The sequence below is a fragment of the Gallinula chloropus genome, assembly GCF_964237585.1.
Source record: "Gallinula chloropus genome assembly, chromosome: 2".
In the NCBI taxonomy this organism is placed as follows: Eukaryota; Metazoa; Chordata; class Aves; order Gruiformes; family Rallidae; genus Gallinula; species Gallinula chloropus.
In genome coordinates, this window is record NC_140086.1 from 49,428,982 (window position 1) to 49,455,950 (window position 26,969).

The 26,969-nt window shown below is 42.4% G+C and overlaps 1 protein-coding gene across 1 annotated transcript in view; it reads right to left on the reverse strand.

The window, feature by feature from the left end:
* Positions 1 to 26,969, reverse strand: part of TAF4B (TATA-box binding protein associated factor 4b) — a gene marked incomplete at both ends in the record, with an annotated part of 78,735 nt that overhangs the window by 610 nt on the left and 51,156 nt on the right. The window contains 3 exons of the mRNA XM_084279873.1: positions 11,147 to 11,266; positions 24,027 to 24,083; positions 25,156 to 25,281. Coding sequence (XP_084135999.1) covers positions 11,147 to 11,266; positions 24,027 to 24,083; positions 25,156 to 25,281 — 303 coding nt within the window. The remainder of the gene's footprint in view (positions 1 to 11,146; positions 11,267 to 24,026; positions 24,084 to 25,155; positions 25,282 to 26,969) is intronic.

Sequence of the window (26,969 nt, forward strand, 5' to 3'; positions counted from 1 at the left end):
TGAGGAAAACCATCGCTGCCATCCCCTGTGACTTGTCCTTTACAAGAGCAACACACACACAGAGCAGGAAGCACCCCCATGTTCAGAGCACCACACTCAAGCTGATCCATCTCAGTCGGCTGCCTCGCTTGGTTATGAAAGCACAACTGGTAGGAGCTGATGATGTTTTGTAGATATACATTCAGGCTACTGGAATGAGCAACCCCCACGCATTCCAAAATGCCCCAAGATTTATTATTAGGGGTGGGGAGGCGGAAGATTACCATGAGCTGCACAATAGACTGGCTACTTATCTTGGAGCCAATCTATGCTACACAGCCAGTCTCTTATCGCTACTGGAGGGTTCCTGGTAATGAATGCAATTTGTACAAATACGAGTGCTCAGTCTCTGTAACTTCAGCAAGGCAATGCCTGCCAGCATCAACACCACTTGGAGATGGTGATGCTCGGATGCCGTGTTAACTATATCAATTCTTGCCCTAACACTCTCTGCAAGACTTCAGCAAAATGACTTTGCCCACGTTGCTTAGAGAAATCTGGTTAACCCCCCCTCCCCCCCCATATATTTGTTTCTAATACCAGTGCTAGACTAACCACAGCAGTGAATGCCACTGTTGTTAGGGGGGAAGCATTGAAATTTATTAGCAAAATAAAGAGATTCACCAGAGAGTGTGCACTAACCACAGAAAACCCAGGGCAGACTGCAGAAATGGAAGCTGTATTTCTTACTAGGAGCATGCAGGGTATTCAGCACCGTTTGGTTTGCTTTGGAGTCGATACTATTAAACACTATGAAATGCCATCATCTGAAACTTTCAGTTTGTTAAATGGCTTGGAACAAATGCGTGAGTGGGGAAGACTGCTGGCCACATCGCACAGAGAGGGCACTGCTGTCCTGGTAAGACACAAAAGGGTCACGGTTCAAGTTTGTCATATGACAACCCTGAAGGATCCAGGGAAAAGATAGCTCTGCAATGCAGCTGCCAGCACGGGTTGAAAAGGAGGTCAATCTAACAGGATGCAGCAGAAGGCCTGAGGCAATGTTATAAATGAAACAAACCCCAAGGGTTTTCAGTAACCCAGCAGCAATGTCCTTTATAATTCAAAGAACTTTATGGAGGTGAAAAGTATTTTCTCTCTAAATAGTCATTAGACTAGAAGTCTTACCTTTAAAAAGACACCAAACAAAGCCACCTCACTCCTCCTCACTCCCTTCCAAAAAGGAGGTGTACAGCACAAATCCCAGAGCCTGCTTTGGAAGCTGTTGGAGCGGCAGGATGCTACAACAGGGCAGAAGCAGCACACTGCCTGTGTTTGAGGCAGTTACGGACTTGTTTATTCCTAAATTCTCACCTATCATGCCCAGTCCTGAGAGGTAAAGCGATGTCATGCTCTAATACCACATCCAAAGCCAAAGTTTATTCTGGACTCCCATTTGCTAAGAGGGACAGTGCACACTTCCAAGTTTCAAGTAGCATCCCATGGGCTTATTAAAGCTAGCAAGTACATCATTTCAGAGGCCAGCAGCTCTTTGACTAGTTACTGAACATATACAAACCAAGAGCTGCTGCCACATCCAAGTGAAAAGTCCCTCTCTCAAAGTGCACGATAGTTTAAAGTTGAAGAAACCACTAGACAGCCTAGGCTATTCTAGTCTGGACTGAGCTGGGGAACTCTAAGTTTATACACGGAGAAGCACAAATTCCTTTCAGCTACTGCCCCATCTAGGTGCCTTGAAACCGATCCTTGATGATTTTCTTTCGGACTTTGGATGAAGTGTTGCAGGGTGATGCACTGCCTGAATTTTTGCAATAAAACATTCAAAGAAACAAACAAAAACCCCAACCCTTGAAGTTTACAATGCCATTTGTGCACCAAAACAAACCATCACAGGCACCTCTGATCATGTCCAAGATCTTATTTAATTGCCCAATTCTTGAGCTCTTCAGCTGACACAGGGGACACTTTAGGGGAGGTTCCTCTGCTGCTCAGTTCTCAGAATCTCCTCTTGGGCAGCAGGTCGATTTTGTCTGGCCCTAGGCAACAGTCAGCAGTCCCCTCCTTATATCTCACATACTCCTTCCTGCAGAGAAGCTCCCCCATGCTGCTTTTGAGATCTTAATACCCTGGTTAGGACAAGACCAACCCACTCCTTGCTCCCAGACATCTCTATTACTGCCCTCCCAGTTGGGCAGCAACCGCTTGTAACCTGCTATTTTGGGGGATTCTTCACTGCCAAAAGCTTCAGCCTGCCCTAAGACAGCTTTGCGAGCCTCTGCTGAGGGGAAGGAAAGTGCTGCCTTTAAACCCTGCCACAGACAAGCACAATGATAAGCAAGTATCAAACACATCCCTGTAGCACCAATGCAGCCAACTTTGCTGCAACCAGCCTGCATCCCCCTCCTGTGACAGCTAATTACTACCCCATTAACTACAACTTTTGGTTTTTTTTAATTGGGAGCACTCCTTTTCTTCCACAGGGAAGGCTGGAAGGCTTCAGCTGTACCCTGAAGTTCCTGCCTTTCACCGAACACCCAGCGCCCTGCTCTCCTTCCGAAAGGGGAACAACGCAGAGACACGCAGCCCGGGAGGGGTAACTACCAGCATAAATACTACCAGTCAGCCTGAATACCAACCACCTGGGTAGCAACAGCTGACAGGCCCTGTTTGTAAGCCAGGTGAGGTACTGTGACAACAGCATCTACACCACTATAAACCGCTCTTCACAGTACTGAGACCACCAGCTGGTTTAAAACCAGCCCCAGGAGGCCACAGCAGCTGCAGTCCTGCTTTCAGCCTCTCACCAGAGTCAGGTCAAATCAGCAGCTTCGCCACAGTGACATGCTGTCACCCTTTCCTGATTCTCAGTGTTTTATATACACCTGACAGAGATCAAGTACTCTCACTGATCTTGGCAGCAGAGACATTGTGGAGCTCCTGCTGCAGTCCCACTCCTGTTGTGGAGTGACTTTTGTTGAGAGGTTGCTTCCAAAGCTGTTTTAAGATCTCTAGAGCTCTCTCCAGTGGCTGGACTGAGAATTAAATACCAACTCTGAACACACAAGAGTGAAGCTGATACAGAACCACAGCTCCTTTACCTGAACTACCACCACCGTATTCCTGGTCTCCAACACATCTGGAGCATGTGACCCACAAGCCTAGATCCCACATACTGACAAGGATATCAAAGTACTCTACAGGCCCTGATACAAAGCTCAGAGGGGTCAGCAGACACCTTTCTTCCCACCTAATCCAGGTCAGGCTCAGTGAGCAGAGCACACACTCCCTTCTTACACTGGATTCATGCCAGTCACATTCAAAATTTTAAACTCTTGGGGGGGAGGCAGGGAGGGAGGAGCCAAGTGTTCAGTCTAATGTTAAAAGTCAAGCCAAGAGTTCTCATTTCAATTTTTGGTGTGGCATAAACACACCCCAGTCTTGGAGCCCAAAGTGCCATCGCAGCTCCACTGCACATTACAAAAATACCACCAGCAGAAGGAAGCAAAGTCATGAGACAGTTTTCAGTGACATCTCCAAACACCGAAACGTCACAGCTGTGTGCAGCAGAGACCTTGTCAAAAGGTGGTAAGAGCACCTAGCGAATCGGAGAAAGATCATCTGGGTTTCAACCCCCAGCTCTGTCACCTGTGCTTATGCTGAGGTCGGTGGTATCCAGCATGTGCTGTACATTAGTTTTCCAGCTGTAAAACACAGGGCACATTCCTGTCTCACAGGAGAAAAAAAAATAGGTTAAAAAGCCATTAACACGTTGTTGAGTGCTCAAACACTTCCCTGGGTCTCCCCCAGTAGCAAGGGGGAAGGAAGAGACCCCATCAGAACTGTGACAGTTTTGCTTGTACTAGAAAGCGTCTAATTTAGACCAGAGAAAACAAAGTGAAAGAAGCTGATACTGTTTTGGTGACAAGGCAGCCCACTGATGCTTGCCTATTCTAACAAGCCTCAGTCTGAGAAGTACTCCCACATTCACAATACTAAAATACTACATAAAAAAATTTAAAAGAAAAGCCATAAATGTATTTAAGATGGTTGTGTTGGGTGGTTGGGCTTTGTGGGGGGAGGGTTGGGTTCTTTTTAACATTATAGACCATTAGGGTGGATCAAGCCAGTGTCTGAAAAGCTTAGCTCTCTGCTTCCAGGCTGCTCCTCGTGCAGCTGAAAACAAACATGTATATTTATGATGTTATCTGCAGCCTACGAAGACGCCTCATGAAGCTGTCAGATCTAAAGAATAGAGAATGCTGTTCAACGATGCATTTTTCCTCAGATTTCATTGCAACATTCCTACAAGTCCTTTCAAATGTAGGCAACAACATGTTTTACATATTGAAACAAATTACTGCGAATGTAATGTCAGTTTATTCACTATTATGCCCAAGATTCATGTACGCATGTCACTTTGTATGGCTACATCAGATGCTTAATCTGTACCTGGAGGTAATGAATACTACACAAATATGTCATTTTAGTTAATAGACAATTATTAAGCTGAAATTTTCTGGCTCTTTGCCACATCATTTTAAGCAATGTATTGTCAACTAAATTATAAATCTCTTGACCCTTCACATGTCATCAACATTTGCACGTTACCAATATGTTCAGCCTAAAGCTACAATGCAATTAGTCATTTAAATTGCAGATATCTTTCACACATAAGAAGAATTAAGTTCATCTCTAGCGCAGAGAAGGCACGATATGGGTCAATGAACTGTGTTTCTGAAGTGTGTGAATGGCAGTCGAGAATATTTTTGCCTATTTACACGGGGAAGAATTCACGTCGAGTGTGTGGCCTGGACAGACAGCAGCCAGGAAATTCAGTGCTGAAATTGAAACTCCCTAGCTGACAGGGCTTCAGATCTTAGTCAGAACTTGCAGCAGATAAGTAAGATGCTGAAGCCTTATTTTATAATTGCAGTAACACTTTCAGCTCCTCTCTTCCCCAAAGGTTTGGCCATGCTGTAGACTCTTCAGTCGCCTGACAGCGTGAGTGAGAGCTAGAAACTGAAATCAGGAGTCTGCATACGTTAAGCACATGCCAAGTATAAAAAAAGCCCAAACCCTCCTGTATCACTTCAGACTGGCTGGCTGGGGGAAGGGGTGGTGGAGACAGAGAAAGAGAGGGAAACCCCTCAAGTGCAGAAATAGATTTTGTAGTCTGGCTCTGAACACCTACTTACATGCAAGTAGTCTAGGTCCAATTTAAAGTGATTGCTTTTAAATTCATTTTCTGCAGCTTTTAAGGAAATACTTTAGCAGACTATCATGTACCAATGCCAAGCACTAGCCAGCAGCCTCTCTGTGCCCCATGGATATACAGGGAGCAGCAAACCCTCTGTAGTTGTTCGCTAGAGAGCCACCTTCTGCGTTTAATTCCCATTTAGCCACAGTCACATCCTAACACCGACACTGAGGTTGACAAATTACGCGAGCGTCTCCTGTCATCAGAGGAGCTTATGGCCAAAAAGGCAGCAGTAACTTGTGCAGCTACTGGTTATGAGAGCGCAAAGCCACGTACTCCTTCACTATCACACATGCCTCCTGCAAATGCAAGAAAAAAACCACAACCCCCCAGCCCCTAACTCCCCCCCACAAAGTGATTTAATTATCACACAGTGCAAAAACCAAAACTCTCTTCCCAAATATTCAGAAGAGTCGGGGTTTTCTTTCATTCTACAGAAAAGGACTTGCTGCTCAAAAAGTCTTAGTTCTTCCTGGGTCAGCCTGATGAGCACTCACAAAGCTGAAACGAGCACTGTATGCACAGTATGTTTAATTAACATGCACACTGGCATCCTAAGCTGTAAAGCAAGGAGGGGAAGTTTATGTTCTGCTAACAATGATCAGACATGGCAGAGACCGAGCCCTCGAAGAAGAGATGACAAGCTTCTTTCCTCCACCCACAATCAATACTGAAAATGGAACAGTGACCAGTGTGTCAAACAACACATTTATTCCATTTCTCCTGGCCAGACTTCTTCCCAGGAGAATAAAAGATTATTTGTGGACTGCAGTTTTATGAGATGTGCTTCGCCCTGGAAGTATCATATTAGTTTATGCATGTTGGCCAGAACTATGAGTTTGACAAAGACAAGTACTTGAATGGCTCTGCATTAACCCCAGGACATCAGCTGCATCTTTTACTTCTGTAGCAGCTACTGGTAGCACCCTAAGCTTCCACTACAGAGCTTGGCTGTAGTGTATAGCAAGGCAAGGCCCACATTTGCTAACAGAGTAGCCAACCTCAACTGCATGTGGCTGTTCCACTGCTATCTGGAAGAAGGAAATTTCCTCAGCTGTTGGTTCAGGCAAAAAGAAAGAAGAGACAAAATTTACACGAGTCCATGTGTCCAACCTCAAAGGACACAAGCAAAGGACACACCACTGACAGCTCTGTGCTGGTTTTGGCTGGGATAAAGTTACTTTTCTTCATAGTAGCCAGTATGAGGCTGTGTTTTGGATTTGTGCTGAAAACAGTGTTAAACACAGGGACAGCTTTGTTACTGCTGAGCAGTGGTTACACAGAGCTAAGGTGTTTGCTGTTTTTCTCACCTCACCTCACTCTGCTAGTGAGCAGGCTGGAGGTATACAAGGAGTTGGGAGTGGACACAGCTGGGACCAGCTGACTGACCAAAGGGATATTCCATACATGACATCACACTCAGTATATAAAAACTGGGGAAGGAGAAGGGGAGGACATTGGGAGTGATGGCATTTGCCTTCCCAAGTAACCACTAGAGATGATGGAGCCATGCTGTCCTGGGGATGGCTAAACACCTGCCTGCCCATGGGATGTAGGGAATGAACTCCTTAGTTTGCTCTGCTTGAGCACAGGGCTTTTGCTTTGCCGATTAATCTGTCTTCATCTCAACGCATGAGTTTTCTCTATTTACCCTTCTGATTCCTCTGGGCAGGAGTGAGAGGCTGCGGGGGCTTGGCTGCTGGCTGGGGTTAAACCATGACAAGCACTTTGAGGAAAGGCAGACTGCATCACTTCCAGCTACTTAACACATTACTGAGACAGAAAACGGATGGGAAGCAAGCAGTTTCTTCCAAAAAACTACACAGAAGTGCAGCCATCGAACTACGTTTTCCTGTCTGAAGCATAAGAACAGTCCCACCAGTCTTCAGAAGCTGACCATAAGGGTAACTGCCAGTTCTCCTAACTCTACTTTAAAAAAACATATGTTGACTTTTTTCTTCCTCCCTGCTGCGCAATACTGTACAAATACTCTGCTCTTAGTTCAAGGCCAAAGACAACCTTGAACATGGGACACCTGGATAGAAGGAAAGAAAGTTTAAGGACTCCTAATTGCAGCCTGTTTCCTCACAGAAAAAAACCCAACTTTAAATATCTGCAAGGGTTTTCAAACTTCTGAGACTCCAGTTACAGCAACAATGAGACAAAGCTGTTTCCAAAATAGCTTTGTCATCAGAAAAGCAGTAAGACTTAATTCAAAATATTCCCTATTTCTCAGAATTCAAAACATTTTGGGGCATGTTACCAACTCATAAAAACTATAAGACAGAACACAGAATTGGGAAAATAAGTCTGTGGTTTCAAGTTTACTTTTTCCTGATCTGTTTTAGAAGTGTTGTCCTTTCTCAAGATGACTTATTTTTCAATTCTTTCCACCACTGAATTCATTACTGCTGATGACATGCCCCCAAACTGGGAGAGTAGAAGAGGTGGGTAACAAATATGCAACCCCAAAAATACGTATGAATCAAATCCAAAGGTCTCTCCTCCTCATTGTACCCAAAAGTGTCCAGAGGGACCAGAAGGAGAGAGATGAAGATATTACCACCTCTGGAATACAAGTAGCACCAATTAACACATTTTCACAATAGAAGGATTTTCTTACCAGGGCTTTCTCAAATTACTCTCTCTGAACAATACCATTCAAATGTTAAGTTGCAGTGAAGAGAACAAGTGAGACTCCCCAGATGAGTGTTTCTTACAAAAAGGGGAAGAGAATTCCCATTATATTGATGCTTTTTTTCCTTTTTCTAATTAGGCCTACAGCATTAGCCTTAATATTTTTCAGTCCACGGATTTGCCCCTACTGCTATTTCAAGTTTAACGATACGTAAGCATTAATAGGATGAACGCATAGGAGTCAGGCATTCAACTATTCCAGGAAAGAGACTATCCAGAAGAGGTGAAAAGCCAGCAGGGTGTGGGGAAACAGCTATCTAGGGCTGAAGAACCATCCCAGTTAACTACAGATGCTCATTTGTGGAGAAAGGAAACATGGTGTGCTAACAAAACGCAGTTGTTAGCCCTTCACACCTGGTGTCACTGCAACAGGCAGCTGCAGAACCATACCAACCCAGTCTGCTGAGCTGCACTCTCCCAGTACCCATCACATTTTGGGGTTGAATAAAGGCAGGCAAATAGGCAACAAATTTGCTTACAGAGTTTCAATTTTTTAATACACATTGTAACTGATTAGTTCTTCCCTGTCTCCCCAAATACCTTAGGGCTTCAGTTTACATCAATAAGGGCTGAAACAATTCCTCCCCTTTAATTACTGCAGTTGGCAACTATAAAAAGAAGCTGAACAGAGTCAACTTTGCTCTAAGACGGACATGAGATACACAAGCATTGTACAAAGAGCATTGTCCAAGGAAAGCTGAATCTCAGTTAAAAAAATCAAATGCAGTTAGCATCAGTGATTTCATTCAGTACTGCCAAAGGACTATTCACATTCAGGAACAACTTCTTCTGCCACACCTGCCTACCAAGATACAGAATTGAAAAAAAAAATTTTAAAAAAATGGTCACATGAGTATTATGCACAAATTTACTCTTTGCCATTGCATAGTCAGGAAGCTCTGACATTTAAGATTACCTGAGAGTAAAGCTGTCTGTATTTGCAATTTGAAATGAGAAAGTACATCCTGCCTGTTTAAATTATTCTCAGACAGGTTCCCCAAAAAGATGATTTTAGAGATGCCCAAATGTGTATCTGCCTAAGGCCATATTGTACTTGCTTTCAGTTTCAAAGACCTCCTTTCATCTCTGAAGAATGGAATGTTGTTTACTGCTCGGGATGTTTTGCCATGTTATCATGAATGTATTACAAACGTTCTGCTTCTTGAACTAGAGAGTGTTTGTCAAAACCATTCTTTATTCTATATAAGAAGTCTTAAGCCTTTTATAAATCCTGCTCAGATATATTGGGACACTTAAACGTCTAAGTCTAAACATCCTTCTCAAGTTTGCTATCCTGCATGATTTCACAAAAAAGAAATAAAGGTCTGCAGAGAATTCCTTTCTGGTAGCATGAAGCCCCAGTACTAGGTGCTGGAATGCAAGATTGCACACAAGAAATAAAAGCAGTTTCACTGGGGGGAATTATTTTCACCTGCTGTCCTTACATCTCAGTCTAGTAAAACGACCTGTATCAGAAGCACCTTAAATAGAGGGGGTAAGTTTGTGACAATAAGAAGCTATCAAGGTTTATGGTCAGTTTTAGGCACATTACATCCACGTTCTTTTAAACTGGCAAGGTAAATAATGGATCACCACGGTTTAACAGCAGCACTGTTACCTGTCTCACTTTGGCACAGTCTCCTGAAGCTTTTAATAAAGCAGACACACCGCAGACGATGAGAAATAACTGAAAAGTACCTAACAGGCAAACTTGTTAAGTATTCAGAAACAAATCCGGCAATAATTACAGAAAACCACTAGGAAGAACAGGAATAGTTACTTGACAGAAGCTTGGGGGAAGAGGAGAAAAGGATGGGGAAAACTGTTCTTGTGTTAGATTCATTTTTTTCAAGTTTTTCCAGTGGTATTATAAAAAAAATAACTATACCTTCAGCTTCATGTGAAAGTACATTAAAAAACTTCAAAGTGAAGAATAGCTGCTCAAAAGCTGGCAATGCTGCTTTCTGTAGCTTGTTTAAAGATTCCTTCACTTCACTTGTGGTAAACGAGGAGGATTCAAGGAGCTAATTGTGTCTCCACCATCAGGGAAAGAAAAGTAAATCAGAGGTGCAAGTCTACCTCACCTCCTTAGAAAGATCTCGTCACAGTCCAGGCTGAGAGAAAACCAACAGGACAGATGCCACCCCTGTCTCAGTAACACTGCAAATAACTGAGCTTTATTAAAGGTCTTTCCAGACTCCAGCATGCAGAAGTGCCACACTATCTTCAAGCCTAGCATCTATTTAAGCTTCCTAGGCCAAAAGAATGAAAAACACTTCAGGTTTGTCAGAAAGGACAACTTTGCCACCACTTCTTCCCCATAAGAATTACTTGCCAGGCTTCTGTTCAATGGGTCCCAAGCCAAACAGCTGTTCACATGAGCCACACTAGGGTTTCATGAGAGGGGGGCAAAACTGTCAATGACAGCTGAATGACACCCTGCAACATGTTTCTCCTGTCTGCAGCCAAGATGATCACTAACAGAAGTAGGTTGTCAGTCTCCCTTGAAGGAATTTCTGCAGCCCCATAAGCTTCCCATGTCCCGGAACACATCTCATCTCCAGTACAAGATTAAGAGATTTGTTCAAGATTTGTTAAAAGCACCTTCAAGGCACTTTTAAAATGCAGCATGAGTTAGAAAAGATGATCTGGGTCATTGCAGTAACTGGATGGCCTAGCTTTATTTAGTTATTTATTGCTGGGGGGGGGGGGGGGCGAGGCGGGGGCGTGGGGATGGACAGACAACAGGGGGACAAAGATGGGGACGGGACACATGACAACAATGAGCCAAGGTGAACCCAGTGTATTGGAAAAGAGTCCCTGTAAAAAGGTTCACGGCCCAGCATCCAAGGAAGAGCCATTTCAAAAGCCATCATGACTTCCAACAGAGGGGCCGTGACAGCCAGCTGCTACAGACCACCACAGCTTCTTTACCCTTTGCTGCAGATGGAAGTTTCTCTGAGCCATTGATTCCTTCAGTCCTTTTACATACACTTTTATCCAGAGCTCTTCCTATAATGCACAATTAAACACCCCCATCAAATTTATCACAATCCTTTCAATTATCTAACACGGGGCAGTTTTCTTGCAGTATGTAACCAGTCACTTAACGTAAGAGATTTCTGACTTCTTCCTACAGGGAAGGGTAAAAATAATTCAGTATGAAGACATAACAGCATGCAATCTCAGTACCTCCATCCCAGATCCAACGTTTGATGAATCCAGAGGTCTTTTCTTCCTGGGTCCAATGGCTGCCAGAGCTGTGAGGTTGGCTTCTCTTTGTTGCAGTTGTGCTAACTCCAATTGTTGCATCTAATTCAAAAAAGAACACACCTATGTTAATTATGATATACAGTATCTGATAGTCTTGGTTCTCTGGCATCTTCAGACAGCTCTGCAATCCCTGCTGAATCTACGTATTTCACAGCATCTTTTCCTTTCTTTCTGGACACTTTTGATAGATGCCAACACCCATTCATGCCTATGGCCTTGAAACACTAATAGCTCTATAAGTAGCACTCTAAGTAACACCTGATGGATATCACCTTGTGGCATCAAAGCAGCCTTAACAGTAGCCTTGCTGCTGGTCCCTCAGCTCACAAGCTTTGCCATTTCTGATTAACAGAAAAATATTGATCAGAACTGGTTTATGAAGCTAGAGCAGTATTAAAAGTTGAAGTTCTGAGTCCTGTGAACTGGGCAATCCTTAATTCAAAATCTCAATTCATGACTGCACAAGATGACCATTTCTTCATGCTGTGTTACCTGAACCCAGCACTCCACACTGCCATTCTGAAACATCTTATTACCCAACTGAACAGGATGCTGTCAAGTTCACTGATACTCTTTCTTTTCCCAATACATATCTGAATCTTCAGGAATATCTGAACCAAGTCAGAGATACACTGCATGTATTTTATTTTCACTTGCCTCCAGAAACCATTCAACATAAATAAATCCTTAGAAACATCCTCTGCTTGGGTTAGGCAAACTCAGAAAGGGAAACCAACCCACAGTCAAGAGGATTAAGAAAAAAGATTTAGCCTCTCCATTTCATGGTACAAGCCACTGCACTCTGTTTGATAACTACAGCTACATGCTCTGAAGCTCACAGTCAAGTCTGCTAACAGGCTTCGTCACTTGGATTGGCCACCTTGCTAGTGCAAACACACTGCTTTCAGATCCACCAACCATCCAACCTGGAGCATGGTTGGAGGTGACTGCTATCTCTATTTACTCAGGTTAAGTTTTGTCTTTAAACATAAACCTCTAGGTTTGATGTCAATGCTTAAATGATCCAACATGCAACTAGCACAGCTCATCAGCCTGTGCTCTCCCCACTCTCAGGTCTTCAAATATCTGTTTGGATGGAATTCTCTGCATTCATACGTGCCCATGTCTTTAAAGAAAGTACAGCTGTATCATGGTAGCAAAGCACCCAAGTCTCCTCCCTCAACCCTGCAAATCATTAAAAAAACCCAACAAATTAACCAGAATCCCTCATGGAGCTTGTACAGATACTTTACTAAGCTCGCAATACTGCTTTTCAGCTCTTGGAGATAACACCTGGAGAAAACAAATTCAGCTAGTTAAGAACTGAAGAACTGAGGTTGCAGCACCTATACATAATTACTCCCCCACTTGCTACTACTTAAGTAAGAATTCATACAAAATAAAACCCCACAAACAACTATGAGGACTGGGGGGAGGTGAGGCTTTTTTCTTTTTGTTGTTAAGAGGCTTTGTTTGGGTTGGTTTGGGAGGGGTTGGTTTTGTGGTAGGTTTTGGGTTGTTTGGGGTTTTTTTTGGCAGTTACTTCACTTTGAATCAGTAGACTTGTTCTCACTCTAGCGGTGCTGGAAGCTTCACACCAAGCAGCCAGCTAGGTTACATAAACAGTATTTCAGGACAGGACTCCTAAACGGACACCCTGGCCTGCAAGACACAAGCCACACACACGCTCAAGAGTTCTCAACAGACATCAAGGACACTTTGACAAGTGTCAGAAGTAGTCAGGCTTTTTGGTTTGGGATGGTTGGTTTTCTATTTTGAAGATGAGACAAATGATTCAGTTACAAAACCAGCATCATTTGCAAGAAAGCTTTGATCACACCATGTCAGCTTTTCCTTACAGAAATGCTTCTTGAGTACTTCTTGTCACTAGATACTGTCACTCACCACACACACTATTCTTGCTTTTGTATGCAATGTAAACATTTATGACCATGTTTATCAGAATTATGTCAGTTCTGAATGGGCTTTATTTTTTTCTTCTTTTTCAAAGTATATAGGATTGCTCTCAAGAATATATTAGAGAAGGTTATGTCCCTTAAACTTGAAAACTGCAATTCTGTAATTGCCTGACATTACCTCTGGCTGGCCTACTTGCAGAAAACGTTTAAGATAAATTTCCCTTTAACCTCAGTCTTAAATATGTGTATTTACACTCAGGAACACATTGCAACCAGTCAGGAATAGGGGAAAACACAACTAAATCTGAAAAAGTAACTTGAAACTGCACAAATTCTGTGAAGCACCAAGGCTTAGAAAATATTCACCTTCCTGCTAGGAATGTACTTCAGTCATGTACTTCAGGCCAATGTACTTCAGGCCAAATGTACACCACAGTCTTCTTGCCATAAGAAGAGGCATTCCAACTTGCCGTGCACACGGCATCCCTCTGGGGGCTGATTCAACTCTTTGCAAAAAGGCTCCAGCAGCAAATAAAACCAGAAGGGGAAAGATGATTGGCTTCACTTCTAAGAATCATTACACTTAAAATGAAAAGGATTTTTTAAACTATTAAACTTGAAATAAAAAAACAACCCAAAAGTCTTCATTAGCCTAACCTTGTGCTTCCATCCACAACAGTCATTAGAAAACTTATCTCCCTTCTCCCTCAAACCTGCAAAACACATACACATCAGCTTTGCTGTTGTGATTACGCACGTCACAAACAGGTGGCTGCTGAACATTTGGTCACTGGCTGGAAATAGCGTTGAAATAATACCCCCTTTCTCCTTTTCACAGCTGATACTGACAGGCAGTCATGGTGCACACCAAGGACAAGAGGCAGAGCTATGAATTAAAAACTAAGGGGGCTTTGGGATGGCATCAGCAACCACGGGCTGTTTGGGTGGAGGGGACAGTGTGGGTTGAGTGTCTCTTCATGGAGTATCAGAATGCTGCTCTGCCTGAGGACTGGGTAGTTAATATTTATAAACATCTCAAGTGTGAGACACAAGAGGAATTAGCCAGCCTCTTTTCAATGGGCTGTGGAGACAGGACAAGGGGCAGTGGCCTCAAGTTGGAGCACAGGAAGTTCTGCACCAATATGCAGAAGAACTTTTTCCACAGTGAGGGTGACAGAGCACTGGGACAGGCTGCCCAGGGAGGTGGTGGAGTCTCCTTCTCTGGAGATATTCAAGACCCATCTGGACGCCTACCTGTGTGACCTGTCCTAGGGAACCTGCTTTGGCAGGGGGGTTGGACCCAATGATCTCTTGAGGTCCCTTCCAACCCCTACAACTCTGTGATTCCGTAGTGCCTGGACACCATCACCATCTACCCCATGCAACTCAAGCTGACAAAGCATGCTGTTGCACAAGAGGGCCCGCAGGAGCAAGCAGTGCTGCTGGAGGGCAGTGCTGGCAGAAAACCCATCGATACAAGATACAGGATGATGCTTGGTGGATGGTACAGAAAAGATGTGCTTTCTAGAAACAGAATTAATGCATCTTAGACCATGCAGTTACCAAGACAATGGTGGAAATGCATGCCATTACCATCATCTACTCTCTCCAATACGTTTTCTGTCTCATAACCAATCAACAGATTTTTCAAATCAGTCAGAATCTCACCAGAGTTTCAGAACAAAAGAAAAAAAAAAAAAAGAAATCACTATCTTGTTGCACTCTAGACATCTAGGGGATTTTTCTGAGAACATAATTAAGACAAATGAATTTAAACATTCAATCTCCATAATGGACTCAACAGATCCCCATTAAGCAATGTGGGCAGACATCCAAATTACCCTGCTGAAGCCAGCAAAATCATCTTTTCATCAAGTTTTGTTCCATTAAAAAGTGTGAGATTAAATGTCCAAACACTGTGTGTGCGGTTAGAAGCGCAGAATAAGGAGAAGACAGGCAGATAACATCAAGGGATACCCGAGGATACTGGCTGGCTAACTGCTGCTGGATTTTCCTAAACAAGATTAGGAAAGAGCAAGAGGCAACTATGTTGAGTCAAATCTTTAACAGGCAGTTTTGTAGCGCACAAGTTAGGGCAGAAAGATCATCACAGTAAGTCAAAGACAGTAAAAGTAGTACATACACTTCATGAAAATGTAACAGAGGAGCTGGATCTAATATTGCTTCCCTTCTAGGGGCCAGTTTACTGATGTCTCTGACAAACAGGATACAAACAGGAAGTGTCATACCCAGGTTTGTATCTTGAAAACAGATGATGTTTCTCCCTTGAAGACAAAATTGTGTAATAGCAATTCAAGAGGAGCGGGAAAACCTGCACCACACAGGTCTGGCCCACAAACCAGCACGTTTCCCCTTAACCTGACCTACTTCATCTGCTGAAAGATGCTGCTGTTCCACCATGACAGAGGAGCCCAACACATGTGCCCTGCTCAAAATTCATTCCTCAAGAAGGGCACTGAGAGGGGATAGTCTCCAGGCAAGTGGCAAATAAATGTTCATGCTCCTGCTCCCCCCTTACCAATTTTTTACATACGCTCAGAATCGCAGTACAAAGAGTTCTAAAAACCTGTGTATAAAGATCAAATTGCTATGAAAACGTCTCAGAACTTGTAAAATAGTCTTTGTTGCTGCTGGCCTTTTTAATAATAAAAATAGGGTTTAAAGTCTGGTCTTGCAGGAAGCAGGAATCTCTAGGGTGACACAATAACCGTTTTAGTTAATCTGACCTGCAGCACAAATCAAGAAGGTAGGTATGTTTTAAAGTCCTCCGTTATAGTGAAATGGCATTTCCAGCATGGCTGTAATCACACAAAATGAAAGGTTTTAAAATTGACCTCTCTGTTCTTCAGTCAATCCTCTACTGAGATAGAATTTCTATGAGCAGAAAAAGAAGTATTTCTCTCACTTGTGTCACACTCCACATTTCAAAAAACTAAAAAGAAAATATGCAAAGTCTATTTTTACTACTACACCAATGACATTTTTGTGGCATTTTAATATTAAAAAGTAGATTTCAAGTTGCATAAGAAGTAGTACTTCAGCTAGGAGATGCTGAGACTTTTTTAAAAGCAATACTGCAAATTGTCTGCAAGTCCTTTCAGTAACACAGTACACGGTTGCTCACGTTATCACAGCTTAAGAATTCAAGTTACACAAATCTCACAAGACTTTCTCTGAGCACAGCAAGGAAGAATCCCTTAACAACTTCTGAAGAAAGAAATTAACTCAACTAATTCACACCAGCTAAACCATCGTGTGTAGGGCAGCAGGTGGCTGGGGGAAATGGAAGTGCTACCTGGCAGAACGCACATTCACCTTCAAAAAGGAGTAACAGAAACCATTACATCTGGCCACAAAGTACCCAAAGCAGAACAAGCTATTTGGTACAAGCTTTCCTAGAAGACACAGTCAACAAAACCTTTACTTTCTGGGCTTCTCACCATAAGGAGGACATTGAGGTCCTCAAGTGAGTCCAGAGAAGGGCAACCAGGCTGGTGAAGGGGCTGGAGGGCAAATCACATGGGAAGCAGCTGAGGGAGCTGGGGATGTGTAGTCTGGAGAAGAGGAGGCTGAGGGGAGACCTTATCACCACCTACAACTACCTGAAGGGAGGTTGTAGGGAGGTGGGCGATGGTCTCTTCAGCCAGGTGACAGAAGATAGGACAAGGGGAAATGGCACAAAGCTGCACCAGGGCAGGTTTAGATTACATGTTAGGAAAAAATTCTTCACTGAAAGAGTTGTCAGGATGTGGAACAGGCTGCCCAGGGAGGTGGTTTTTAAACACATCCAGGGATGGTGACTCAAACGGGTATATTAGGTACTTAGGGATATGGTTTAGCATAGGACGGGAATGGTTGGACTTGATGATCTTTTCCAACCTTGTGATTCTGTGATTCTACATCCTCACAGTTTTACCAGGGCAGATTTCTCTATAGGCAGAGACAAATTAAGCATCTGTATTAGCCAGGTCTCACAGAACAGTATGAGGTCTGATGTTAAAAGAAAAGCCAAAAAGGTGTCACTTGTCCAGCTTGACACTGGCAGATGACTTGCTCCTCAAGAAATTCACACCTACTGCCCACTTCTGCAGGAGCCTCAGTATGTGAAGTACTAGGAAATACATGGAGAAAGACTTATTTTCTCCACTTCTCAGATTTAAAGTGCTAGGAACTTATGTTTAGCAAAAAACCCACCACCCCAAAATAGCCTTGGCAATGCAATAAGAAACAAACACAGACGTATGGGTGTACATGAGCTCAGAGGAAAAGATGGGAAGCCAGATGGGGAAGCTAAACACCAAATTCTGGACTTGGTTGTAATTAATATACAGAAAAGACTAAAAAGCATATTGGGTTTAATAAGAAAAAAAGTGAGGATGTTTCCACATATGACACAGCAAGCTGACAAGAGTATGGGACAGACTGAATAAATATTTAAAGTAACAGAGTAACTGGCAGGAAAGGAAACTGGGGAAGGCTGAAGACAAGTTAATGTATGCCTAAGGGTTATGTGTGCTATCCAGCAATAAGTACATCAGGACTAATAAAAGCACTAAAGTAGATGAACAAGAATTTGTGTAGGACTTGCGGGTTGGGGGGAAGCAAGGAACATAAGCATACAACAGAGCCAGAAGCCCCTGATTCTTTCAGCTTCCAGAATAAAGAAATTAAACAATAATGACTATTAAAATTCAAAGTAACACAAAGCAACTCTGGCCAAATAGCAACATTTGTTTTTTTTTTTTTATTTTCCTAGCCTGTATCATTGAAAAAGGAATGTGAACACCTACATGGGCCCTTACTTTAGGAACACTTACCTTAGAACACCTACATGGGTCCCTTTATTGCACATTTTTGAAGAACTAACTACTGAGGTACATTTTAAGTAGGGCCACTTATCCCACTGAACTGACCTCTCTCTATCCATTCTTTATTCTGACCATCCTTTTCAAAGCTTCACTGGGTTTCACTGCACCCTCCATTTATTGCTTTGGAAGTTTTCTACTGTTCCCAGTCATTTCTCCTTTCATTGTCTTTGGAAAAAAAGAACTTCAATTTTCCCACATTCCCTTTAAGCACTTTGAGGAACTTGTGACGAAAATGAAAAACAAACCTTAAAAATCTGTTTTCAATCCCAAGCCTCTCGCGCTGGTTGTCATAAAGCTCAATGAGCATTACTGCCTCCAGCCTCTACCTTTCCTATACAAAATTTTCTGCCCTACAGGTTGAACGCAGCTGAATAGCAGACTTCTCATATGGGGGACATTCTCTGAGGAAAACTGACATTTAAAGGCTGCATATTTAAACATTTATCATCCTCTCCTCTTGCCTATAATGCAATTTCTCTTCTTGCAATTGCTTCCTTTCAAACTGTTTTAATTAGCCATACAATTAGTTTCCACTGACTTTTCCCTCCGTTGTAATTTAGATTTAATGGCAGAAAGGCAGAATAGCATGCACTGGGTTGATGCACAGTCCTAACTTATCACAGGGCTGTATGCAGCACTGCAGGGTTCTTGCAGGTTAATATTCCACCCACACACAGGACACAGACCCAACCACAGCTGTACCCACTAACACCAGGTGCCTTGTCTATCTAGAACTAAAGGGTGCAAAAAGATGTTCTGGAGAACAGCAGCATTTTTTTCCAGGATATCCATGAAGTAAGCTACCCACAGAAAAAAGAAAAAAAAAAAAACCCAGTAATTTCTCCAGATCATATTTAACATTCTCTAATATACAAATAGCTAACTTGTTGAACAATTGTTGATGCAAGTGTGTTACTCTAGACCACCTGAAGCATGCTTTCCCCTATTCAGTCATCTGCTTGCCTACTTGGAGGCCCAGAGAAGTTCCTGAACATTGAGCAGAAAGCTCTCTTTCTGTGTGCTTTTAAATACAGACCATGCTATGTTTGTTTCAAGGCCAAGAAAAGGCTACAGCACACCACAGCAAAGCAGTATGTTCTGTACTTTTTGTTTCAGGTGCTACAGTGGGTAAGAAGGTTGTTCAGTGAATGTCAACAGACCTGCATCGTCACATGATTTTCGGCTGCTGTAACACTTCATCTTCATTTGCTCACTCTTGAGGCCTCAAATCTAGAGGTGTTTAAGACTTCTATTCCACCTGGCTCTCCACTACCATCTGTTCATTCTTCTAGTACCAAGTCTCTAATTCAAAGCCATACTTTCAGCTGGTTACATGTCCATTACAGTCTCTCAAAGAAACTTAGGAAAGGGTATTTGAAAATCTAAGAACAGGCTTAATGAATTTTGGCAGGGGGGACACAGGCAGACAACTTTAGTTTTTCCACTAGATAAAGATAGTTATTATTGTATTATCATCTTCCAGACAGCTGGTTTCAGGCTGACACAGCATCTCAGTTCCTCTTTTCTGACGCTCATTCAAAACACCAACAGGATTTGCACCCTGACTCTCTGCAAGACTTGTAACTCACTGAATCTCTGAAGACAGCCCTCTGCTATTTGTAGGGCTACACTGCAGGTAACAAATTCTGTGACTGTTCAATAATCATGCAGAAGCAGGTAAGAAACACTGCGGAACAATAAAGGTAATGTAAAGTCAGATAATTAAGCAAAAGATCTCAGGATGTCACTTGAAGGCTCATAAAAAGCAGAACGATCGCAAGGAGATCTTACTTTGCTCACAGCATCATGTTTGCTTTTTCAAGAGGCTATAAGTTAACTAGGGGGTTTCTTTTTCCCCTGCCACAAGAGTGGCCTTTAAGAATTTGAACTGTTAGGTCCAGAAGAGTAAATACTGACACAGCACAAAAGATGTGGGCAAAAAAACCCAAGTAGCTTGAAAATGTGGGTTGGAGACAGTACTGAGAGAAGCTGACAAAAAAATCAGGTTACAGTTACTTGTTATCTGAGGATGTGAAAGGAAATAAGGGAAAGAGATAGGATGGACATATGAAATAGTGAGGAAAAAAAAAAGTTTTTGAAAAAAGATACTCCAGAAGAACTAAATTTCAGTCACTACTTATAGCACCCAGGAACTCACTGGATTCATGCAGACTTTTTGATGTGGTTTCTTTTGTCTCTACAAAGAGGGAGGATTTGCTATTTTTCTCCCAGTCAGTTGATACTAAAAGTACTGAATTTTCTCAGCATGTCATCTGCTGCAGTCCTGTGACATCTGTGTCAAAGCTGTAACAGTAAAATGCACAAATGCATCAAGTAGGCAGGAACAAAGGACTGGGAAGACCTGTGCAGTCGTAAGTGAAGAGAGCTGGAATAGGGTAGGCGAGTCTGCTGTCCATCAGGTGCTCCACACACTCCCCTTCCCTTAGTTCAAGAAGGGGCTGCTCACCTTTACCCACTGATAGCTGCTGCAAGGTGCCACAAAGTAAGAGCTGAGATGAAGGCAGCTACTAAGGAGTAAGCAAAGATGCTATCAGTAGGACACCCGTTCACCCACTCGACCCCAAGCAGCAATCTTGCACACACACAATCTGAAAGGTTCTCCCAGCCTAAGCCTTAAGCCATACTACAAGCATGCTCTTGAAAACGAGAAACAGAAGTACAAAATATCAGGGTTTATATTTAAATCGACAGCACACTGTTCAATATTGACATTTTTGCAGGTCTTCTGGGATGCACTGTTCATATGGCACACTTGTGCATTTGACAGTATCCTACAACTACTCAATTTCAGTAAGTTCATTTCAGAAAAGGGATGAATCCAGAGTTAAACCATAAATACAGCTAAAAGAATTGCATCAACCAAGTCATTTTCTTTGTTACTGGAAATATAGTTGAAAGTAGAAAATTAAATAGCAGAGAGCACCTAAAAAATTTACAGCTGAAAAGTGTGAGAAGCATCAGGGACAAGGCAAAGACTCTATCCTCTCAGCCTAAGTGGCAGATAAGGCTGAATGAAAAGCAGGGGCAATTCACCCAGACTTGGGCAATGCCTCTGCACAAAGCACTGGCCTGTGAGGTGAGCAAGGACAAAAATTCTTGAGCGCACAAAGGAGTGGCTCAGCTCAGCTTGGGGCAAGCCTTGCAGCTGCCTCAGAAGGAATGCACACTTTCTGTAGGTAATAAAATCTGCTGAAACAGGTAAAAGGGGGAAGTAAATAGAGGCTTAATTCATAGCAAGCTACGTAGATGAATATAGGAAAGTAAATGACTTAGCATAGGGGAAGTTTGAGGCAATAGGTCATGCAAAAAGGGATGAAAAGGTCACAGCAATTATGTATAGCCTTTTGGATAAAAGAATCCACTGCTGAGTCTCTGGATGCACTTCCAGCAATGTTAAGATGTTGCCTCCAGCTGCTGGATGACAGCACATCCTGGATTTATAAGTGTTCATTGTTAGGATGTACACTCTGCATTTCGGGAAACATTGCTTTAGAACATGCTCCAGTGCCATTACCCCACAGCCTCTCCTTTCTCCCAGGGGTCACCATCAACAGATAAAAGACAGTTTTGAGGAAGGAATGCCCAAACTCATTCTTAAAGAACTTTAAGCAAATCAGATCAGGCTTTTCAGATACTCAGAGTGGTCCAGAAAGGATCCAATTCCAGCTGACCGAATTACCAAAATCCTCAAGTGTGGTTTCCTAGGAGCAGGTTATACTCACAACACGACAAGACAGACAATGGTGAGCCTTTTCAGGATTTCATCCCAGTATTCACTGTGCTTCTGTGCTACCAGTTTAAGCTGTGGGGTATTTGCTGATTTTTGTTTTGCTCTTATTCCAGTTCTACGCTTCTAATTGTAAATGCAAATGTGTGATGGCTATTTATGTCCAAACTGTCCAGCTGCATTTGGGTTCATTTACAGTCAAGCTTGAGATCCTCTTGCAGATAAGAAAACACCCCTGGCACAGAAAGGTGTTTCCGATGCAGCACGTGAAGCCTGAAGTTCTGGCTACCTTAGTCTCTAGAAACTAAAGCATGAGGAACTCAGGGCAGGGAAATACCAACAGAATGATCTGCTTTGTCCCAAGAAGCACATCTGCTTCCTCTTCTTTTGGTGAATCAGTAAGAGACTGTCAATTCTGGGAGCAGCACAGCATGGAGAAATATGCAGGACAAGCGTGATGAAGGCTGTGTTAGTTTGGCACAAGACAAGATGCTCTGAAGGAGGTGAACTGAAGCACTTAGTAGAAAACCAAGCACTAAACCAAGACTACTTTTCCACTCTGTTGACTCTTTTTGTACACCTACTCGCCACTTTAAAAAAAAAGACATCTCATTAGAGATCCAAAACACATACCTAACTTCTTACTGTTCCAAATATCCAAATCACAGAGTATTTTTCAAGACCCTACACAGAAGAAAAGGGAAAAGAAGCTGAGTAAATTAATCGCTTTGCAGTGATTTATTAAAAGAAAGAACCTCTAGAAATGACCAGATGATGCAGAGGTAAAGCTACCTACAAAACAAGACAAATTAGCATCACCCACTGATTGTTGATCCTGGTGGCACTAGAGGCAAACTGGGAAGAGCTTCGGGGCAAGTTTGTACTCACAGATTGTAAGCATGAAGAGAGTTATAAGCAGAAAGGAAGAATTAGAAGATAGATAGTACAGCAAGTTCCTCCTCTCTCTCTCTCCTTATTTTACAAATTTCTTCTACTATGGTGCAAAGCCAGAGCATTGATTCTAATACTATTTTACTGGATTTCCATTTGTTTTGCCTGGGCTCCTACATTAATCCAAACAATAAGGGCCTTTAAAGCATTCATAAATAACCTGCTGCTGCTGCTGGCACCTAGGAGCCAAGTGCAGCAATGTTAAGCAACAACAAATTTCATAGTTCAAGAGGCACAGTTAAGGAAAAAGGTTGCTCAGAAAATCACTCTCATTTAGCACAAAGATCCTTAAAAATTGCATGAAATCAGTCAAGTAACTATAGAAACCAATTTCTTCAGCTCTGTATCACACGTCTCACACCTCAATTGTCTTTATTATCGTCTGCTGTCAGATCCTTAATCAGAAATGTGAACAGGCTTGATGATTTATTCAGCAGGGAAAAGAATCTGTAGGTCAAGTGAAAAATTTCACACACACATACACACGCACACACATCTTCAACCTTAGGTACTTTCATTTCATTCTGTTCCCAGTAGCTCTGGGGGCAACTCCAGTGAGATCCAATATTAAGGCTCAATTAAAATAAGCTCCAATTAGTGGAGCTTTTTTCTCTCAGGCTAGAAAAGTCAGGAAATGGATATTGGGAAATGTAAAAAGTCAGCTACTGAGAGGAGGCTGCAGACATAAATGAACTTATTTGTTGATTTCTACAGTTGCTATGCAGAGGCCTCTGGGAGTAAAAGCTTAACCAGTCTAAGCTATAAACTAAAACCCCTGCAGCTAAACATGAACTGTGTGAAACAAGGGCTCCATTCCAGAACAGAAAACTGCTGGGCCCAGAAAATTAAAAGCCAGAGGCGTTTTCCATTTAAAACTAAATCCCAGTACCGCCTCCCAGCCAAAGAATTATAAGCAGTATCAGATTTACAAAACGAACAATTACCCTGGAAAAATGTAGCCTATTGTACAGTCCCAGATGCTAAATCTCAAAGTTTCTTTTTTTTTTTTTTTCTAATCCCACATTATATTCCTACAAAGTGTACTGCTGCAGCTTACAAAGGACTGTTTCTAGACAGGACTGAAACTACAAAAATAAAACGTTAAAAAAGAGAGCTCATAATTCATTGACCTCATTTGAAGCACTGCCCTTGCCTGTGGCGGTTCCTGTCCTTCCCCAAGGCCTCTGCAAATGGTATGCAGCAGCAAAATAAACCCTGACCTAATTGCCAGGACAGGGCTGCCAACCTTCTCTCAACACACAACGGCAAGCATGGTAACTGGAAAGTCCTACCTCTTTCGCTTTCTGCTTTAACCGCAGTTGCTCTGGATCTTCTTTATTGTAACGGCTCTACCAAAGGAAGAGGAAAAAGATTGAATAGAAATTACTGGCATCCAAACACCATCATATCCGTTAAATATTTAATAAATGACAATTTTCTCTGGTGATTGAAGGATTTAGCTCCAGGGGTGAATGCCTCAATCCAGACTGGCTTCCCTCCCCCTCCACGCACATACGCGCACCCCCCTTCTCATCTGGGCCGGCTGCCTCTGCTCTAGCCTGAAGCAAGATTAAGCTGAAAATGATGCTAACACTGTCAGTCAGGTCCAGTCTAGGCATGATGTTGTTCATGTCAGCAGCAGACACTTAAAAAGGACAGGAAGTATAGAAAAGAATGGGAGCCGTACTTGTGTAAGTACAACACGATTCTTTCAAGTCTAGATTAGGCTTCCACCCAAGGGGCTCCAGAATTCAGACTGAAACAAAACAAAAACCCCCTCAACACACAGATGATGATCAAGTCACATCTGAGGGAGCAGCATCTACTCTTAGGGTTGGTTGTTTTTGTTTTTTCCTGCTTTTTTCCTTCCTGTTCTGGAAGAGAGGCAAGAAGGGTAGTTAGTCTGTACTCGCAGTGACTCCATCAGGGGTTTGTTCACAGATGGTCAGGGTACCAGCTCCAAGGCTGGCCCTCTGATCTGACTAGAGAAAACAAATACATCTGGCAGAGCCATGGATCTCACCAGGCTCCAGCCTGAACAAGCACAGTGAGCCTGTATTTTCAAACAGTGCCATACAGAGATATGGAGAAAGACATACCAATTTCAGAGCCTGAATTAGAGCCAGTAAGGACATTTACAGAGATGTGAATACTACTTTTATTTCATTTTGACCAGCAAGAATAATCTCAAAGGAAGAATTCACCCCACCACACATTTGAAAGAACTTCTGTGATTTTTTTATTTAAAGAATGTAAAAAGCCAAAATCCTTTTCTGTAAGGTCTAAGCTATCCTCAACATTACAGATGTCCAGTTACAGTGTTAATGGCCACTGCATTTAAGGCAGAAATAGGAGAAACCTCAAGATGTTCACCAGTTTGAAGTGTACCACTACTGGAAATCAAGAAGGTGAAGCACTTACCTTGGCTACTCGAAGCAACATTTCACGTTCTTCTTCATCCTTTTTCTGCTTTTCCAGGTGATCAAGCTTTTCAAGAAATCTCAGCTGTGCTCTGGTGTCACTAGATACAATGTACCTATCATTCCCCTGGAAAGAGAAGTTTTTTATAGATGACCAGACTTTTATATACACCACTAGAGCTAATAAACCCAATGGGAACAACCTGAAAAGAGCAACACTATTCTTTCAAAGCCAAAAAGCGTGGGCTGTTTTAAAAAGACTTAGATAACAGGTAGTCATTTACACGTCTCCTCTCCACTGAAGCATGCTCCCTGGCATCTGTAACTAGTGTAAGGTTATTGAAGATGTGACATTAACAACATCTAGTCTATGCTGACTACAACAAAAATAAAGTCTTTAAGTGTAAGGGCTGAAATTTTGTTTAAAACAGCAACTTTATATCCAGTCAACATATGTGCAAGAGTTTCTTCTGGACAGACTGGGGGGTAGGGTATTGTAAAGCAGGAGGACATCATATCCTTTAAAAGAGAGCGATGAAGCAAAAATAAAATTTGTCATTTTAAGTTTCTAGACTTTGGTGTTCTAGTTTCATTCATTTAGGCCAGACTTTGAAATAAGCCTCACCTAGTATTTCCAAATAGAGGATTTATAGAGCAGAGGGATGGTTTACAATTAGTTGTAATGAATCCTGGAAGTGAGAAAATGACATAAGTTTCCCATGGTTTATTACAGCTTTAGGAATAGATATTTTTGCATTGGTGGATGTTCTCAAGTTATAGAAGTGGAAGTAACCTGGTCCAGCCCCCAGTGCAAAGCTAGGCCAGCAAATCCTAATGAGCAATTCCAACAATAACTGGACATGCACACATTAAAACAAGACTATGGTCATTTTGGTCTAAAAAAAAAAAAAAAAAAAAACTAGTTCACCTTTCATACCATTTTCACCCTCAGTGGAAAGCCTGAGTTTAGTTTTACTTATTTTACCAAGTCTACTTTTACTTTACACCTGAAATATGGCAATGGAAAGTTTGTTTTCACTTTTCTGCTCTTCCAGAGCCAGTTTAAGCCATGTGTCGGTTGGCCAGAGGGCATTACGCAAAACAAGGCAGAGAGCCTGCTCTAGAGAAGCCACATCTGTACAGCCTGTTTGTACCACTAATGTATGTCCTGGAGTCAACACCTTCCTCTGTTACTTTGTGTAAACTTGTCTTTTCCTGGGACATTTATCTCTGGGCTTTCACAAGTCAAACACACCATATACTTTCAGCTACACTTCCTTCTGCCCTCCCCCAGTCTCACACTTTAATGAAGTAACTTTGACACAAAACTGTTCTGGAATAAGCACAGCATATGTTACTGCTGTATTTTAGGCAAGTGTATAGTTTAAGTATATGGACTATCATCAACTTCAGTTGCTAAATTCCTAGTACATTTTGAACACACTATGCTCAGACCCTTCATTCCACACCCAGTCTTACACTTTTAAGAGCTGGGAGGAAAGCGAATGTCTTCTGGTGGGGCACCCTTTCCTCCCAGTCCGAATTCTCACAACCTGGACAGAGCATGAAATCAATCCCTCTTCTCCTACTAAGGTGGTTATATTTTGTCCTACTCAATAAATTCGTTCTCTGTGACCATTTAGCACTGAACCTCTTAGACAGAAAACATTTTGTTGTATATCTGTCCATAGCTTGTAGCCACTACTGTTATGATAAAGCAACTTGGATCCAGTTTTTTCTCTGTAATAAGCTGTGCTCCACTTCAGTCTACCAGGAAAGAAGCTGGAAGACTCCCACAAAGACCAGTTCTACCAC